This window comes from Cynocephalus volans, chromosome 2 (genome assembly GCF_027409185.1).
Source record: "Cynocephalus volans isolate mCynVol1 chromosome 2, mCynVol1.pri, whole genome shotgun sequence".
In the NCBI taxonomy this organism is placed as follows: domain Eukaryota; kingdom Metazoa; phylum Chordata; class Mammalia; order Dermoptera; family Cynocephalidae; genus Cynocephalus; species Cynocephalus volans.
In genome coordinates, this window is record NC_084461.1 from 118,235,487 (window position 1) to 118,253,882 (window position 18,396).

The 18,396-nt window shown below is 37.9% G+C and overlaps 1 protein-coding gene across 3 annotated transcripts; it reads right to left on the minus strand.

Moving 5' to 3' along the window:
* Positions 1–843: 843 nt before the first annotated feature.
* SKP1 (S-phase kinase associated protein 1) lies at positions 844–17,842 on the minus strand. 3 transcript variants are annotated; one of them, XM_063086507.1, is made up of 6 exons: positions 17,710–17,842; positions 14,720–14,816; positions 8,594–8,667; positions 4,085–4,228; positions 2,438–2,578; positions 844–1,579 (listed from the first exon to the last, which is right to left on the minus strand). In XM_063086507.1, the coding sequence occupies exons 2-6, from the start codon at positions 14,814–14,816 to the stop codon at positions 1,544–1,546; spliced, it is 492 nt and encodes a 163-aa protein (XP_062942577.1). In that variant the 5' UTR covers positions 17,710–17,842; the 3' UTR covers positions 844–1,543. The 3 variants fall into 3 exon arrangements, with proteins under 3 accessions (XP_062942577.1, XP_062942576.1, XP_062942578.1); XM_063086506.1 differs by lacking the exon at positions 17,710–17,842 and adding an exon at positions 16,076–16,125; XM_063086508.1 differs by lacking the exon at positions 17,710–17,842 and adding an exon at positions 15,287–15,305.
* Between the last annotated feature and the right edge of the window lie 554 nt (positions 17,843–18,396).

Here is an 18,396-nt window from a genome sequence, read left to right on the forward strand (position 1 = left end):
GAAGCAGGGAAAGGGAGGGAGGGAGGGAAGAGGGGCCAGGGAAAGGTTGGTAGACTGATACAAAGTTACAAAATTGCAGTCAGATGGGAAGAATAAATTGTGGTGCCCTACCGACAACAGCTAATAATATTGTATTATATATGTCAAGACAGCCAGAAAAGAGGATCTTGAATGTTATAACCACAACAAAATGATAAATGTTGAGGTGATAGATATGCTATCGATCCTGAGTAGATCATTACACAATACATGCATGTACTGAAACGACAAACTGTAACACATAAACATGCACAAAGAAAAAATAATTAAAATAAAAATGGAGGGCTGGCCAGCTAGCTCAGTTGGTTAGATCACACACAGCCTTGCAACACCAAGGTCAAGGGTTCAAATCCCCATACTGGCCAGCTGCCAAAAAAATTAAATTAAATTAAAATGGGGGGAAAAAACAAAAGCAAAAAACTGAAGCACTGGCCCCGGTAACCATAGAAATAACAATTAGAAGAGACAGAAGCTTATCAGTACCCTATGGTTTTGTCTGCAGCTTCCAAAGAGCTAGGATATGAACTGTCTAAAAGTCTTTTCAAGCTAAACAAACATACAGTACACAAATTTAGCCCATTTACTATTAAGTGAAGAGACACATTTAAGCCCACAAAAGCAAACTGTTTACTACCTACTATATAACTTACTTTTTATTGAAAGTATTTTGCATTCATGATGGATGTTTTCTGGGTTTTACCACATTATTTTAGTGTTAAAGATTAAGTTATTTTTTTACATGCAAATAGTGTGAATAGTTTCCCCCACAAGAGAACACTGATTATAAAAAGATGACATACTACATGGGTTAAGTGGTTTTTTTAATTGAAAAGCTAACAAACGGTCTAGTTACATTTCTTCCCTCAAAAAAACAGAAACTAGTTAGTAACTGAGTCTCTAAGCAATATATTCAAAGCTGAGAGGATTCAAAGTAAAAAAAAAAAAAAAAAAAAAAAAAAGTCCTCAGGTCCAATCAAGTCAGGCCTGCTACAGGGTAATCAATACAAGTGGTACTTTTTGACTCTAGGAGGCTGGAAGACATCCTAATAACTCCAATCAGAACATTTACTTCAAGTTGACTTTTTCCAGTTTCCAACTCATGAATATATTTTATTAATTCTATTTCAGAAAACTTTTAGCAAGTTGTTTTATTTACAATGCCAACTTTTAAAAGGTTACTAAAGTTAAATGGACAATAAACCTAGGCAGAAACTGCTTTACAAAAAAAGAGGGAAAGTCCAAAATGTCACTTTCTATAGAGAACCCACAGTTCAGTTTTACTCAAGCAAAGAAAAAAGAAACTTTTGATCACACTAGAAGAAACTCGCCATTGGTCTGGAATCTGTACTCAAACTACACATGCAATGAGGACAATATTCCACTAATACAATTGATTTGCTGCTGCATTTGTCTACTGTTTGTCTAATATTAACAATTATAAACAGAGCAGTGCAACTAGTATTTGGAACAATCCTTACAGTGTTACAGTGTCAGGCACAACATATCACTTCTCTTCACACCACTGATTCTCTTTGCGTACCTAGAAGAGGAGACATATGTAAGGAAGTGCCTCAACTTGAATAGTCTTTCCTAAGACTTCTAAATACTATCTACTGATTCATTAATAGCCTGTGAGGTGGGTCAGGACAGGTGGAAAACTGGGAATACAGCAGGTTAAGATTCCCTTTCTTTGCCTCCCCAAGATTTTATTCTGCCCTGATGAAATTATTAAAGAAGCAAAGGCAACGGGAAATTAGTTTCGGTCACCAAAGCTAACAGAGCATATTCAATTAGTTCCTTTACATAATTTCAGTTCGCAGCCATGTCAACAAAATCATGCTGATTCATTCGTTCATTTCCTCCCCATTCACTAAGTTGCTCTGAAGTATCCTAGCATACACTCATCCACAGGGCCTACTTTTCTGAAATCAAATATGACCTTTTAAAGGCTCAGTATTATTTTTGCATGTTTTCTAAGAAATTTTCAATTATTAATTTAACCCACTTGCCTCATTTTGTGTCTGTCTGCCAGTTTAGTTTCGGATGTTCTGTTGTGTTGCCAATGTTTCTGATGTTGTCAGTGTTTCTGGTGTTCTGTTGAGTTATCATCATATACTTCCCAAGGGGTTTTTTGGTTTTTGTTTTTTTAAAGTGCAAGCTATACAAAAGGTCCCACGTGCCAAAAAAAACTAGTAACTGCTAATGAATTTACATGAAAGCATCTAAGTGTTTAGCTTCATAGAGACAGACCAGTAAGAGTATGTTTAAGACACAGAAGGTACCTATTATCCCTCAAGCATCAAGATACCTTAACACAGGCACCTTTCCCCCTGGCATGTTATGGGTTTCAGTCTCTTTTAAAAAGCATGTGATCAAGGACAAACTGTGTGCTACCTACCTGGGCTTCCTCCTCTTCAGTGAAGTCATTTTTGATATTGAAGGTCTTGCGAATCTCCTCAGGAGTTTTCCCCTTGATCATATTGGCAACAGTCTTGCAGGTGACATCAAGCAAACCTTTGATGTCTAAGTAGTTTGCAGCCTGAAAAGTGATAGTTGTCTTTATTAAAGCATGCCTGATGTTTTAAACTAAATCCAGTTAGTGACTGATCCATATCTAATTATGCTTACAATACTAGTTAATTTTAAGAAATTAAAGGGAGAAGAATAAATTGTACAAAAATTCTCCTGTGAAACACATTTCTGTATGTGACCTCCTTTGTAATACCTCTACATAATGGGTCCTGCTCCTACCTTAGGCAAACTACACTAGCTTAAATGTTAAATAATGGCCTCTATTGGTGTGTGTGTGTGTGCACATGCAAGCATCACATGTCCGGTTTTGGCAAAAATATTTATCCACACCTAAAGAGTTAAAACATAAGCAGTTACAATATTACGTTTTATTGATTTTCTCAAAAAATAGCTTTCAGTTTCAGTGGTTTTCTGTATTGTTTTCCTGCTTTAGATTTCACCAATTTCTACTCTTAAATATTCTCATTCATCTGCTTGCTTTTAGTTTAATTTCATCTTTCACTAGTTTCTTAAGGTGGAAAAGCTTATATAATTGATTATAACTTTTCTTCTTTTCTAATATAGGTGTTTTTCCCTTGTTTTAGCTGCATCCCACAGACTTTCCATGTTTTTATTTCTATTCAGTTCAAAATATTTTCTAATATTTTTAATTTCCTCTTTGACCCATGGGCTACTTGGAAATGTTTTAAAATATCTGAAGACTTTTCCAGATACCTTTCTGTTACTGATTTCTAATTTAAGTCCACTGAGGTCAGAGAACACACTTTGTATGACTTGAATCCTTTTAAATTTAAGACTTGTTTTATGGGCCAGAACAGTCTACCCTGGTAATATACACTTAAAAAGAACATGCATCCTGCTGTCATTAGATGCAATGCTCTATAAATGTCAATTAAGACAAGTTGGTTGATAGTGTCATTCAAGTCTTCTATAGCCTTACTAATTTTCTGTCTACTTGTTCTATTAATTATTGAGAGACAGGTGTTGAAATCTCTAACTATGATTATGGATTTGTGTATTTCTCCTTTGAGTTCTGCTGGCTTTTGTTTGACTTTTTGGAAGTTCTGCTTCTAGGTAGATAAACATTTATAATTGCTATGTCCTCTTAATGAACTGAGCCCCTTATCATTCTGAAATAACCCTCTTTAACCCTGGTAATATTCCTTGCTCCAAAATCTACTTTAAAATAATTTTCCCAGCTTTCTTCTGACTGGTGTTTGCATAGTATATCTTTTTCCATCCTTTAAACCTAGTTGTGTCTTTATACTTAAAGTGGGTTTCCTATAGACAGCATAGGTGAGTCTTGCTTTTCTCTCTGATCTGACAATCTCTGCCTTTTATCTATGGTGTTTGGACTATTTATATTTAATGTGATTACTGATATGTAGATTTAAATATAGCATTACATTTGAGTTAAGAGTATTAAAATTAAGCATCAATTAACTTAGCAAATTTAACTCTATTAGAGGTGCTACAGTCTCTGGAATAGAGCTATCACACATTAAAAACATACCAGAATAAGTTCAAAAAGTGTTCCTTGGTCAACTTTCAGGAATTCTTGGTCCCAAACAGGGATATCATCTGTTCGTTTTTCTTTGTTCTCATCATCCTCAGGAGGAGGAGGGTCATCCTTGTGGTGGGTGCACCACTGAATGACCTACAAAAACAAAAGTTCATTCCTCTGTGGCACTTCATCACAAGGTACTCATTCCATTGCTGGGACAATGTTATTCCTATATGGGTGTTATAAGGCTCCAGTCTAACCAACTGAGCTAACCAGCCAGCCCTCCTATTCCTACACTGGGATAAGAACTACCTAGAGATTGACTTGAACAATAAATTAATAGTCAAGCTTAAAAAGCAGAAATGAAGCTTGAAGAATCTTTACAACCCCAGAGAATGGAAGACCTTATTAGATAAAAGCAAACAATGCAGACAGAGTATTATACTTGACCACATTAAAAAGCTTCTGTGCAAAAAGAAACAAAGTCACACAGGACAATGATTGGAAGTTACCTGCAACATGTACAACCAACAATGGATTAGCCTATAGAATATAAAATCTTAAAAATCACTAGAGAAATGGTTTAAAGATATGTATGACGTGGTGCTGATAACACCAAGGTCAAGAGCTCAGATGATCCCCCTAACAGCCAGCAGCCAAAAAAAAAAAAAAAAGAAAAAAAAAAAAAAGGTATGTGCAGGTAATTAACAAAATAAATCTGAATAGTCAAGCATGAGAAAATGCTTGACTTCACTGGATGCAAAACTAACACATCAGATACTACTCTACACCGAAAAAAAACCCACAAGATTTTGACAATACTAATTGTTGTCAATTAGTATTATTGGCAATCATGTGAAGGAAACCGAACTCTTCTACTGGAGAGCATAAATTGGTATAACCACTTTGAAAACTAACCTAGCACTATCTAGGAAAGCCATATATGTGCATACATTATAACCAAGAAATTCCAAATATCCCAGACACGTGCATAAGACTATTTGGTGTAGGAACAAAACAGGAAAAGCCCAAATGTTCCCGTAGTTAAAGTTCCAGGAAAATGATTAGCTAGACTATGTGTACCAGCATGAAGACCAGAATCAATACTGAAAGTATTAAGCTGTAGCATCTAGGTGCTGGGTACATGGGTGTTTGCTATATAATTCTTTTGACTTTTCTGTATGTTTAAAATTTTCTCATAGTAAAATTTTGAGGGAATAAACAATGTCAAGAGAAAATGGTAGAACCAAGAAATTATACTTCCAGGATGCAAAAAAAAAAAAAAAAAAATGAACGAGCTATTTCAAGACAGAAAGCCAAGCATTAAGGGGGTTTTAATGAAATAAATAATACCTTCTTAAGAAGTATTCCAATTATATAAGAAAAGAAAGAAATGGCAAGTAAGATTTGCTTATAAAGTCATTTTAAAAACTCTTAAAAGGATATGTAAGAAACTAATGCCAATTATTACTGGGAAAAGGCGAGGGGGGTGTAACAGTTTCTAGTCAGATGACAGATAAGAATGTGAGATTTTCATAGTTTGGGGATCATGTGATTATTATTCAAAATATGATATATAGTTAATGCAAACAGGTTAAAAAAAAAACAAACCTTCTCATTCTCAGAAGTGGCCCCACATCATCCAGCCCATTAACTCTGACCTCATCTGCCACCTCTTTGCTCAGTCATTGTTCTAGCTCCCACATTAGTATTCCTGCCTTTCCTCAAAAAGCAGAGGATGCTCTTGTCTTAGGGTCACTGCACTTGCTCCCACAGCCCAGAATTCTTTTCCTTCACGTATTCACATGTCATTGCTTAAAAATCATCTTCTCAGTAAGAGATTTCCTGATCTTTCTTTTAAAAAGAGCTAACTCTCCATTTACCAAGTCCCTTTTTTCTCCTTCCCTTCTTAATTCTCCATAGTTTTTCTATCTGACATATTTCTTATGTTGTATGTCTCACCACCCCTTTAAAAATGTAAACTCCACAGGGGCAGAGATTTTGTCTCTTTGGTTCACTGCTGTACCCCTAGCACCTAAAACATACCTGGCATTTGAATGACTGCAAGCCAAAGTCCTCTCAGGTGCATTTTATATTACTATAAAATGAAATGTTAATTGCAAAACAATACTCCTAAGTAAAAAAAAATAAGATCCAACTAGATAAAATATAAAGCTCCTAAACCATAACATACCATAAATTGACATAAGCAAACTGGTAAAAAAACTTTATATATAGAACTCTTATAAAAAGCCCATTAGGTAATACCATCGAACAGTACAATTAAAAATGGTTTTAAAAAAAAAAGAAAAAAGAAAAAATTTTCAAAATGGTTAAGATGGTAAATTTTGTGCTATGTGTATTTTACCACAATTTTTTAAAAAGCCCATTAGATTACAATATAGACAAACCTTGAAAACATTAGGCTAAGTGAAATAAGCCAGATAGAAAAGGACAAATACTACATGGCTCCATGTATGAGGTACCCAGAATAGCCAAATTCATAGCGACAGAAAGTACAATAATGATTGCCAGGGGCTGGGGGAAGGGAGAAATGCGTTGTTATTGTTTAATGGATACAGAGTTTCAGTTTGGGATGATGAAAAAGTTCTGGAGATGGTTAGCGGTAATGGTTATACAACATAGTGAATGTACTGAATGGTACACTTAAAAAAAAGTTGAAATGGTGTATTTTATATTATGTACATTTTACCACTTTTTTTTTTTAAAGAAAGTCCATTAGAAAGATGGGCAAATGAAAACAGACAATGCAGAAGATATAAATGGCCAATAACACATGAAAAAAAGGTTCAGACTTAGAGAATTAGTTTTGACCCAGTTTAGGGAGATTAAAAAGACCGATAATAGTTAATGTTGGTAAGAGCACGGAAAAATATACAGTGCAGTTTCATCTCATGCAGGAGTCAAGTTCTCAAGAGAAAGCCAAAGAAAGAATTGCATATGTCAGCGACCTTTGAAAAATCCCACAGGAAGGGGCCAACTGGAGCTGAACATCCCCATCTTAAAGTCTAGCCAGTTTTCCCAATGTGGAAAAAAGCTGCTATTTCCTTAGAATGACAATCCAATTAAACAGCTTGCTGTGTTAAGGAGCCATGTGCCCTGAAACACTAGAATCCTATTAAATGTGGGGAAGTGTGTATGCTCAGACACAGGTAGGGTGATCAACTTGGGGGTGGAGGGGGGTGGGGAACACAGCTCTTATTCTCAAGATCCCTTTGAGTGCACCACAAAGGGTGCCTGAGAATAAGACATGTGTTTTTGAAAAAAAATTTTACAATATAATGTTGTATTTCAGTAATTTAAGTGTGATAAAGCAAAAGACTAGAAAACTCAAATATTCACAGGGCCAGGTTAAATAAAGTACAACAAATATTTACAGTCACGCTACACAGAGTTAAAAAAAAATAAAAAAGAGGATGCTATGTATTAATATAGGAAGATCACCACTTCATTTTGTTGTATGAAAAAACAAAAGAAAACATACAAGTGTATAGTTTGCTACCTTTAGAATGGGGGGGAATACTCATTTGTTAATGTCTGCATTACAAAATACTAAAAGGATAAATGATTACCTGAAGGAGGGGGATCAGAGTGAACAGAAGTGGGAACAAAGTGTTATAGATTCTTTATATTCAAAAACATAAATCTAAAGAAACGTAGTCATGATTCAATTCCACCATGCTCTGAGAAGTGGTGTCTTTACGAAAGGCTTATTAGCACTACCTATCAAAATTTAAGTGTATCCTGTAACCTATTCTACATCTAGATCACCTATCCTAGAGAAGTGCTTGCATAGGTGTACCAAGTACTACGTAAACTGTCTTTCTGATGCCCAATGAATGACAATGGTCAACTGTGATAAGGGAATAGACAGAACTTTTTTCTGTATACAATTACATTGTTCAAGAACATTCAAATATCATTCAAATTTAAGAACATTTAAATTTAAAAGTAATTTTAAGCAGTAAGTTCTAATACAGATTGTTGAATTATTTGTATTAATTACTGTTATATTTTAAGCAGAATGAAATAAACTAACCTCACCTGAATACTGGTACAGATACCCAAATAAAATGTATACCAGAATAAGTTCAAATGCAGGTTAAGTGTACTTTTAGGAAATTTTGGTCTAAAAAAAGTTATGTACATTTTCCTATTTCATCAGGATTAGAAGCATCACATGTTAGATTCAGAACTACTCATCTAAGGCCAGCCTGTGGCTCACTTGGGAGAGTGTGGTGCTGATAACACCAAGGCCACGGGTTCAGATCCCTATACAGGGATGGCTGGTTAGCTCACTTGGGAGAGAATAGTGCTGACAACACAAAGTCAAGGGTTAAGATCCCCTTACCGGTCATCTTTAAAAACAAACAAACAAACAAACAAAACTACTCATCTATACAAAGGAAAAATGGAAGTGTATAAAAGCTCAAAAGCTAAGTTCATTAAGAAAAAAGTGTCCCCACTCTAAAAAATCAAACTCTTTAAAGAATTTACCTTTTTTAATATTGCTGCATTAACATTTGGTAGAGGAACTGGGTCATCATCTCCTTCATCATCCATTCCCAAATCTAAGAAAACCAAAAGAAAGTCACCATTATTTAACTCCACTACAATACACCAATCAGGCTATGTCTCAAACAAGTAACTTTCAAGACATGTTGTCTGAAAGAATATAAAAAGTACTTTACTAAGAATAGTTCTCTTGGGAGCATTTAAAATCAGTGGTTCCTAACAATGTGTCCATTAACCACCCAAAACTACAGTCAGGTGTCACTTAACAATGGGGATACATTCTGAGAGATGCATCGTTAGGCAATTTCGTCGCTGTGCAAACAGAGTGAGTGTAGTTACACAAACCTAGATGGTATAGCCTACTGCTCCTAGGTTACAAATCTGTATAGCATGTTACTGTACTGAATATTGTAGGCAACTGTAAGACAATGGTAAATATCTGTGTATCTAAACACAGAAAAGGCGGCTGACCAGTTAGTTCAGTTGTTTAGGGTGCAGTGCTGTTAACAGTGTTGGTCAAGGATTCAGATCCCCATACCAGCCAGCTGCCAAAAAAAAATAAAAAATAAACATAGAAAAGGTACAGTAAAAACACGGTATAAAAGATAAAAATGGTACAGTTACATAGGGCACTTATCATAAATAGAGCTTGCAGGACAAAGTTGCTCTGGGTGAGTCACTGAGTGAGTGAATGTAAAGGCCTAGGACATTACTGTAGACATTATAAACACTGTACATATAGGCTACACTAAGTTTATAAAAAAAACAAAGCAATTGCCCTATGACAGACATTATGACAGCTATGATGTCACTAGGCAATAGGAATTTTCCAGCTCCATTATAAACTTATGGGACCACCATCTTATACGTGATCCATGGTTGACCAAAATGTCATGTAGAACATGACTATATAAAGTTGTGAGTATAGACAAATACAGGAATATTATATAAAGGCAATTCTTAATTAGGAAGAAAAGTGACTTAATAAGTAGGACTGAGTGACTAGGCAGCCATCTGGAAAAAAATTAAAGCTGGACCCTTGCTCTTACTCTTTGCACCAAATTCTCTAGATGGAATGCATTTAGAAAAGTAAAACAATGAAAAGTTTTATTACAAGTAATAGAACTTCAATCTATTCAAATATGAAGCCCAAAGCTGTACTTCAAAAAGTACATGGAGTGGCTGGCTGGTTAGATCAATTGGTCAGAGCATCGTGCTGATAACACCATGGTTCAGGGTTTAAACCCTGTACTGGCCAGCTGCAAAAAAAAAAAAAAAAAAAAAGTTCATGGAAAAATAGAATTAAAAGATAATATCTGAATGAATCTTTCCATGAATTTTTGAAGTACCCTTGTATACATACACACACAACAGATCATGCAGCCCTTGACAAAAACAAGGCAGGCAAGCCCCATACATACTAGTAAGATCAAAATTAAAGTTTTTTAAAGCTAGGTATAAAAAGATAAATGTTATTTGAATAAAAATGGAAATATGCATTTATGTTTTAAATATCCTCATAAAGATACATAAGGAACTGTTAATGATATTATGTCTAGGGAAGTTAAAGAGAACATGGGTTGAAGGACTTACTTGCAACATATACCTTTTAGTGTTGCTTATCATGTACTTATTACCTATAATATTCAATCTATAGATTTCTCTGGTAAGAAGGTTGAACTTTCAGATTCTCAAAGTGGTGGGTGAATCTCAAAGAAAAAAATCTAAAATTAAAATCCATATATTAAAGATTCTGAATAAATACATTTTTCAAACCAAATGGGCCTGTCCTTCAGTTTGTACACAACTAACTTACTTAATAGTTATCAAGTATCAAAATTAGAAGCCAAAAGTTCATCAGGTACTGCATTGGTTATAGCAGAGTATCACTGATGCAGACATGGCAAATGCAGAGTCAAACATTTGCGTCCCTAATGTACACCAGGTGTTATCCTAGGCAGGAGAGAGTCAGCAATGAATAGAAGAGAATGGGCAGAATTGCCAAAATTTTAAAGTTGCACAGGATAACTCAATGAGAAGGTGTAATTTTTGTAAAACCCTAAAGGAGGCAAAAACACCTAAGCAGAGAGAATGAAAAACGCCTTCTGATAGGAGTATATGGCATGTTCTAAATACACTAAGGAATGTAGTGTTACTAGATCAGGGTTCAAGGGGGAATAGGAGCAGATCAAATAACAGGGTGCCAGATATAATAGGGCCTTGTACATTTTGGCATGTTGAGAAAAGATAGTAGACAGTGGGGCCAGAGGGACAGGGAAACCAATTGTAGGGTTGACAATAATCCAAACACAAGATGATGGTAGCTTGGACAATGTTTGTAGCTAAGCAGGAGATAAGAAATGGTCTGATTCTGTATGCATTTTGAAGGTAGAGCCAATATAACTTGTCAACAGAAGGGAAGTAGAACGTGAAAGGGAAGAGATAAGGTTTATGGCATGATAAGGATGGAGCTACCTACTGAAGTTGCCATCAATCAATAAGGAGAATGTTGTCAGAGAAACTGTTATTATGAAAAGCTCTAGTTTCATAAATTTGATATCTATTGTATATGCAAGTCTAGAAGTCAAAAGAAGAGATCAAAACTGTAGGTTTGGAAACCGGTGTATAGATGGTTTATAATGCTATGAGACTATTACCACCAAGGGAATGAATGAGTATATATATAGTGAAAAGGTCCAAGGATTAAGCCCTGGGGAACAAACTACAGGCTTTACAGATGGGAAGACAGAAGGCTGTGAGTGAGGGGGCTGGCTGGTTAGGTCACTTGGTTGGAGTGTGGCGCTGATAACATCGGGGTCAAGGGGTCAAGGGTTTGGATTCCCTTACCTGACAGCTGCAAAAAAAAAAAAAAAAAAAAAGGAAAAGAAGGCAAGAAGGCTGTGAGTGAGATAAGTAAGGTAAGTACCAAGTGAAGTATCCTGAAGCCAAGGGAAGAAGGGAATGATCAAGTGTAACTGCTGTCAATAGGTCTAGATGAGAAATGAAAACAGAAATGCAATTGACATGAAGGTCACTGAGCTTAAGCAGTTCTGGCAGAGTGGTAAAGATGGCAGTAGATTAAAAAATAACTCAATTCACGTTGTCCTGTATAAATGGATTCACTCACCTCCCCTATCCTTCCCACCAATGCCTGTCCCTGATTCCATCTCAGCACAGAGTAAAACTAAAATGACAACATCTCATATGAAGTTCCATTTGGATCAAGTCATTTATGGTATGATATATTTTTAATCAGGCAAGAGAAAGAAGTCACACTATGTAAAATACTTGTGTTTAGAGAATTAAGATATTAGAGGAAACATACACAGAAGACCAGCTTGTATAGATCCAAATGTTATTTGGAAGAAGGATTAAGTCACATTAAAAATAAGGCCCTTATAGTTGCAAAGGATTGCTTCTCTAGCATTTGAACTAAGGACTTGTAATATTTGTGGCTTTTAAACTAAATGCACAAGTAGGAATAGTCATTCCTTTACGCTATCTAGTTTCAAGGACTTCTGAAAGACACCTGTATCCTGATACCACACCCTGAACCTGAATAAATCAGCCAATTCACATGCACAACATGCCAAGATTTCCACTTCTGACTGTCCTGTGATTAAAAGATTTTATTTTTGTTTTCTAAGTCACATAAAACCCATAACCAGAGATACTACAGATGCAAAACAAGGAAAGCAGTAAGTTGCCAAATTCAAAAGACTAGTTCTCAAGTGGCTAGAATCCAATATAAGCCATTCGTACTTAAGATAAAACCATTCACTTCTGATCCCCAAAGCTATGAAGGGAAAGAATCATTTAACTATCAGTCCACTTGCTTCAGTGATCAAAGTTGATATGTAAAACCTTCAAGGAGCCCTATGTTGTTCTTAAAATTTGCAAATGTTTCTTTGAAGCAGCAAAGGACAGATTAGTGCGTCAGGCACCAACTAAGATGAAATAAAGAACACTTTCACTGTCAAAGCAAGTACTTAGGCAGCAATTTTGGTATCAGGTTCTACATCCTCTAAATAAAGCCTTACTCACCTGCCTTTAGGGACACTTGGATTGTTTTCATACTCTTTATTAGTGACCATACCATACTTCTTCAATCAACTGGTACTTGATGAACAGTGACTGTGGGATGTATCAAGGGGTTTACAACTTAATAGAAGTGATCTACAGGGGCCGGCCTGTGGCTCACTTGGGAGAGTGCGGTGCTGATAACACCAAGGCCACGGGTTCGGTTCCCATATAGGGATGGCCGGTTTGCTCACTGGGTGAGCGTGGTGCTGACAACACCAAGTCGAGGGTTAAAATCCCCTTACCGGTCATCTTTAAAAAAAAAAAAAAAGTGATCTACATATGTAAGTTATTGGGACACGGGACTATAAGTGCCACATGATTGGTACCAATTACCAGAAAGAATTACATGTTCAGCTTTTATAAAAAAAAAACAGAAGTTGCCCACTTAGAAAAGAGAAAACACACCCTCTGCAATTCAGCTTCTGCCTATACCACATCTAAATGAGGGTACTTCAAAAGTTCATGAAAAAACTGAACTAAAAGATAATACAAACCTTTCCACAAACTTTTTGAAGACCCCTCATATCTGCCACTACAAGTCCTCTAACTTATTAACCATGAAATCCTAAGTGACCAGTCTAGAGCATGAGTCTGGCAATCACTCTAGTCACCCAGAAATGTCTCCTCTCCCCTTGGCTTCCACAAATACTACACCCCAGATTCTCCAATTCTGACTTCTACATTCAACACTCCAAACTCACCCCAACCTCAACTTCTTTCACAGTTATACTCCCATAACCCACCATACAAACCAAGTCTATTTTGAGCAGTCTACAACTTAGGGGCCACATACTCAATTGCCTAGCAGATTGCTACATATACCTTTTGAGGAATCTCATAGTTCAAGCTCAAAATCATTTTCTTCTCCATTCCTTTCAAACTTGTTTTCAGTTCTACCAGATACAGCACCACAATCCCATCCTCTCCCAACTAAAAATCTCAATTTAACTTTTCTCTAACACACTCTATTTTACCTCAGAATGATCTCCCAAAATACCCCAATCTTACTAGATTTAAAATATCACCTCACTAGTCTCTCCAAAAGCCTGAAGAATATCACCAGCCAAAATGTTCCCACAGTGCCACTTGGCACATAACTTTATTAATGCACTAACATACCATGTGACAGTTTGCCTTGTTTTGTGTCTGGCTCCCCTCCTAATTTATAAATTCTTCAAGGGCAAAAACTACATCTCACCTTCTTTTCATGAGCATATAGCTAGAGCTTGGCATATAACCCTATTCTTCATTTAAGTATTTATAAGCTACAGATCTTCCCTACATAAAAACCTGTGACATTTGAGTACCAAGAAACACTCATTACTACTAAGGTTTTTTTCCGTCAATTCTAGACCCTGTATACTATTAATGTCCACCAGGCCAGTGGTAACAATAAGAAAAGATCCACATTAACTAGTAAAAGTTTCAAAATTTCAGGACCTGCTTTCTTGCCTCACTTTGTTGTGTTGCACATACACTTTGAAGCAGTTTCATAGGAATGACAATAATAGACAAAAGTGAAAGCTCGTTTGTTTTTTTAAAAAACATCTACATAGCTTACAATCTACAGAGCTTACTCCCTCCACTGAAACATGGTGCTCTATTTAGTTACCATATAGTGAAAGTATCTTTTTTCCAACGGCTTTAGTTTTTGTCATTAGAACTTATGAACCTAAATTTACTTGAAACAGAAATGGGTCATTGTCTGAGGCTTGTAGATCACTTCCGTATTTGTTAGCTTATGGTCTTATTCACTTAATAAGGACAAAACCTCACTAATTCAGATAATGCCAAAAGGATAACTTGTATTAGAACAACGCAGTTTATACTCTAAAGAAAAAAAGTAAACTTTACCCCTTCATACTCTTGAGCACCTTACGATAGAATGTTGCTCACATAAATTCGATATTCACAAGTTATCTCAAGTTACAGATTTTTTCCCACCCAGGTTTTCTTTTTTTTTCTTTTTTCTTTTTTTTTCCTGAGAGGATCACACTGATTACCCAAGTTTTCTAATAAACTTACCTTCCAACATGGTCTTGATAGTCACAGATTGTTTGGCGATTTCCACATCAACTTCAAATATCTCTCCATCAGAACTCTGCAACTTAATTGAAGGCATCTAAAAAAGGTATATTGAATGTGAAATTTTAAAAGATATTCGTTCTACTCAACATTTCATCAACTAAAGTCTGTTAGAATGCTTTAATTTATCAACTACAAAGTCCTAAGGACCTATAGTATATAACCCTGTAAAACACTGCTGTAAGTATTCACAGGCGACTATAAGTATTTCCATAAATTTTTTTCAAAGTATAACTCCTAGGAACAGAAGCTTTTAAGATCTGCCCTACTGAACTCATTACTGGTATAAATTTAAGAGTTGCAGTCTATAGTTTTATGCAAAATATGTCTAAAGTAAAATATATTTATTTGCTTTCTGCCTTTCTGCTCCCACTGATACTGACTACTCCATTTGAAGAGTTAACTGCCACAATTAACTACCTGCAAACCTGAGGGAGGTCAGTCCAAGATAAAGATAAGAAAGTAATTTCCCAAATAAGAAAGTAATTTCCCCACAGTGAGACCTACCAGTGAAAAAGGAGTTCAGATCTAAAGAGCAGTAGATCAGGACACTCTCATTTATGTCTGAATCAAGGCAAGATCATATACAAGAAAAGAAAATGATTTAAGGATAAGCAGATGTCAATACAATTCCCTAAACCTAATAAGGGCTTAAATTTCACAAAGACCTTTTTTTCTTTCATTATTGACTGTCCAGGTGTCCAAGTTTAAGATCTTCTAACAAAATCTCCATAATAATCTATTACTGGCTCCAAAAATGTAAACTCAGTCATTAGGAAAGACTCCTCTTACATAAAAAGTTAATTAAGCAATTAACCTCAAAGGACTTGAGTTCTGGCAAAAACAAAAAACAACTTTAAAATTAAAAGTTCTGGGGCCAGCCCGTTGCTCACTCGGGAGGGGAGAGTGTGGTGCTGATAACACCAAGGCCACAGGTTCGGATCCCATATAGGGATGGCCAGTTTGCTTACTGGGTGAGCGTGGTGCTGACAACACCAAGTCAAGGGTTAAGATCCCCTTACTGGTCATCTTTTAATAAAAAAAAAAAGAAATTTAAAAGTTCTAAGCCAGGAATTTCTTATCTTCAGAGTCTTAAAAAAATAAAAAGGAGCAGCAATATCTGACTGTAAAGATTAATTCAAGACCTCTTAAAATCCTGTCACTATTTATTAACTTAAAGCACCTCCGAAGCTTTCTAACTGCACTCTATTAAAAAGTGTGAATTTTCACAAAAGTGTAAAATTTGGCATTTAAAGCATTCATTGCACCCATTTTAGGTTTAAAGAAAGGACCCACCACTTCTGTTATCATTCAGCTTTTCTGAGACAATTGTCTTCATTCCCCAAGCAGACAAGCTGTTAGGAGAAGGAAGCAAAAAGGTAAAGCATGTTTTAAAACCAGCCACTGAAATAACCTGCTGTCACTCATCCATTGTTGGAGAGCATCAAATTTAACTTTTCAGTTCACAAACATGTCTGCTTCTCCATGTTGCTTAATGCTTGCCAAAAAGCAGTTGTCCTGCTCAATGGAGAAGGGCCCACAGAAGAGAACCCTCCCTGTGATAAGGTAACAACAAAAGGTATCCCCAAAAGAAAATATTTTAACGTCAGCCTTTTTAGTTACAAAACATTTTGTTCTTTTTATATTCCGTAGTCCTGTCACAAATCTAACAACGCAGTTGATAAAATTTCTTAAGCAAGACGACCATTTCATATTTCTTTCAAATATAGCAAAATATGCTTAGTCATAGTCAAATTCGTGTATGAGGTTACTCTTAAGTGAGCTGAGACCTTATTAAATAGCAGGGAGACAATCGGTTGATCTGTAACTCGATGCACTTTGTAATCCTAGACTTAACACTCAAGGAGAACTTCCAATGTTATACTGGAATCGAGTGCAAAATTTTTAAATAATAACGGATGAAATTTTGATTTGACATACTTTCAAAACCATTTCTTCAATTATTTAGGCTCCTGTACTTGGATATCAAATAACTCTTCATGACTGGCATGAAGTGGGTTCTATCACATCATAAAGGAAAAAAAACAAAAAAACCCTGCGTTTTAAGTGACCCGAAATTCTAACACCTCTTTTTAGACTGCCGGGGGGGAAGAGACTGCACTGTTCTATGACATAGACAGATTCTACTGTGACGCTCTGACGAAAATTCATGCCCCCAAAACCCAAACCCAAAGTCTCCACTAATAAGTGAACCCGAAGGAGGAGAACGTCCTATCGTTTTAAAAGCCAGACATCTCGAATGAAGTTTTACAGTTAGGGCCACTTATGATGATGGTATCTATTATAATAGTTATTCCGGCGACTCCCGGCCGTGGCAAAATAACGCAGAGAAATATTCAGAAGGAAGAGGCGGCTATCCGCAGAGACGCGGCGCCAGCAGTTAGCCAGGTACAGGGGAGAAAGGGTGGGAGCCAAGTATCCAGCGGCCTCGGACTATCACCGCCACGCTCCCTCCCGACAACAAAATTCAGGAACGGACACACGCCCGTGTTCACGACATCCGAGGGACCCCTCATTCAAAGCCCTGCCGCCTCCACCCCCGCCCTGATCCCCGGAGCAGCAGGCTCAAGACCAAAAGCGGTCCCGGGCCGCAGCATGGGCCTTGCAGCCGAGCTCCGCGCCGGCTGACGCTCGCCCCGTGCAAAAAAGACCCAACCTGGGACTCGGCTCACACGCCCGGAGGACCCCGGGCGGCCAGAAGAGGCCTTGCCGAGTCGAGGGCCGACTGGGTGAACGGGACCCGACGGCGCCTCCCATAGAACGAGGTCGACGACGGCCTCCCCCGGGCCTGAGGGAAGGCCAGGCCCAGTCGCCGCCCACCTCAGGCAGGCCAAAGCCGCAGCGATGCCGCCACCCAACCCGCAGTCCGGGCGCCACGGCTCCTTCCAGCCCGGTGGGCGGCTACTCACAGTGTTCGGTCTCAAGGAGACGGCTGGCGGGACGCTAACGAGAGTGAGGCAGCGTCAGCACACGCTAAAGAGGAATACCGAGGACAAGGCCACTAAAGCGGCGCGGCGCGGCGTCGGCCTTTATAGGAGAAGGCGCAGGCGCCGAGGACCCCGCGGCCGTGGCGTCACACAGCTGGCTGGGCTGGCCGCCGAGATCGCCTGACGGCAGGCCGAGGACGGCGGGGCGGGCCCACGCAGCCGGCAGGGCCGGGCTGGGCGAGAGGCGGCGGGGCGCGGCGGGCCGGGAGGGGCTTTTGCCTCACCCCCCACCTCTCTCTTCAAAGCTGGCGCCGGGCACCGCTGGAGGAGCACCGCGGCCTGGAAGGGTCTTTCAGGCAGGGGCTGTCCTAAGCTGAGCGAAAGACCTCAGTCCTGAAAAGCCTGGAAACAACACAACCGGGTGTGGGTGGGGTGCGGGTGTCGTCCACTGAGCTGATAGACTCTGTCCTCGCCACAAAAACAACAAAACGGGGTGTGGGTGTGTGCCACTGAACTGATAGACCCTGCCCTACCCTCAGTCTCCACTGTAACTCCATGAGGTGAAATATTGTTGGCTTCTTTCCCCTTTGCAATGAGGGAACAGGTTTAGATCGCTTGAGTGGCAGAGTCAGGATTTGAACTTAACTCCACAGTTTGGTACTTTTAACC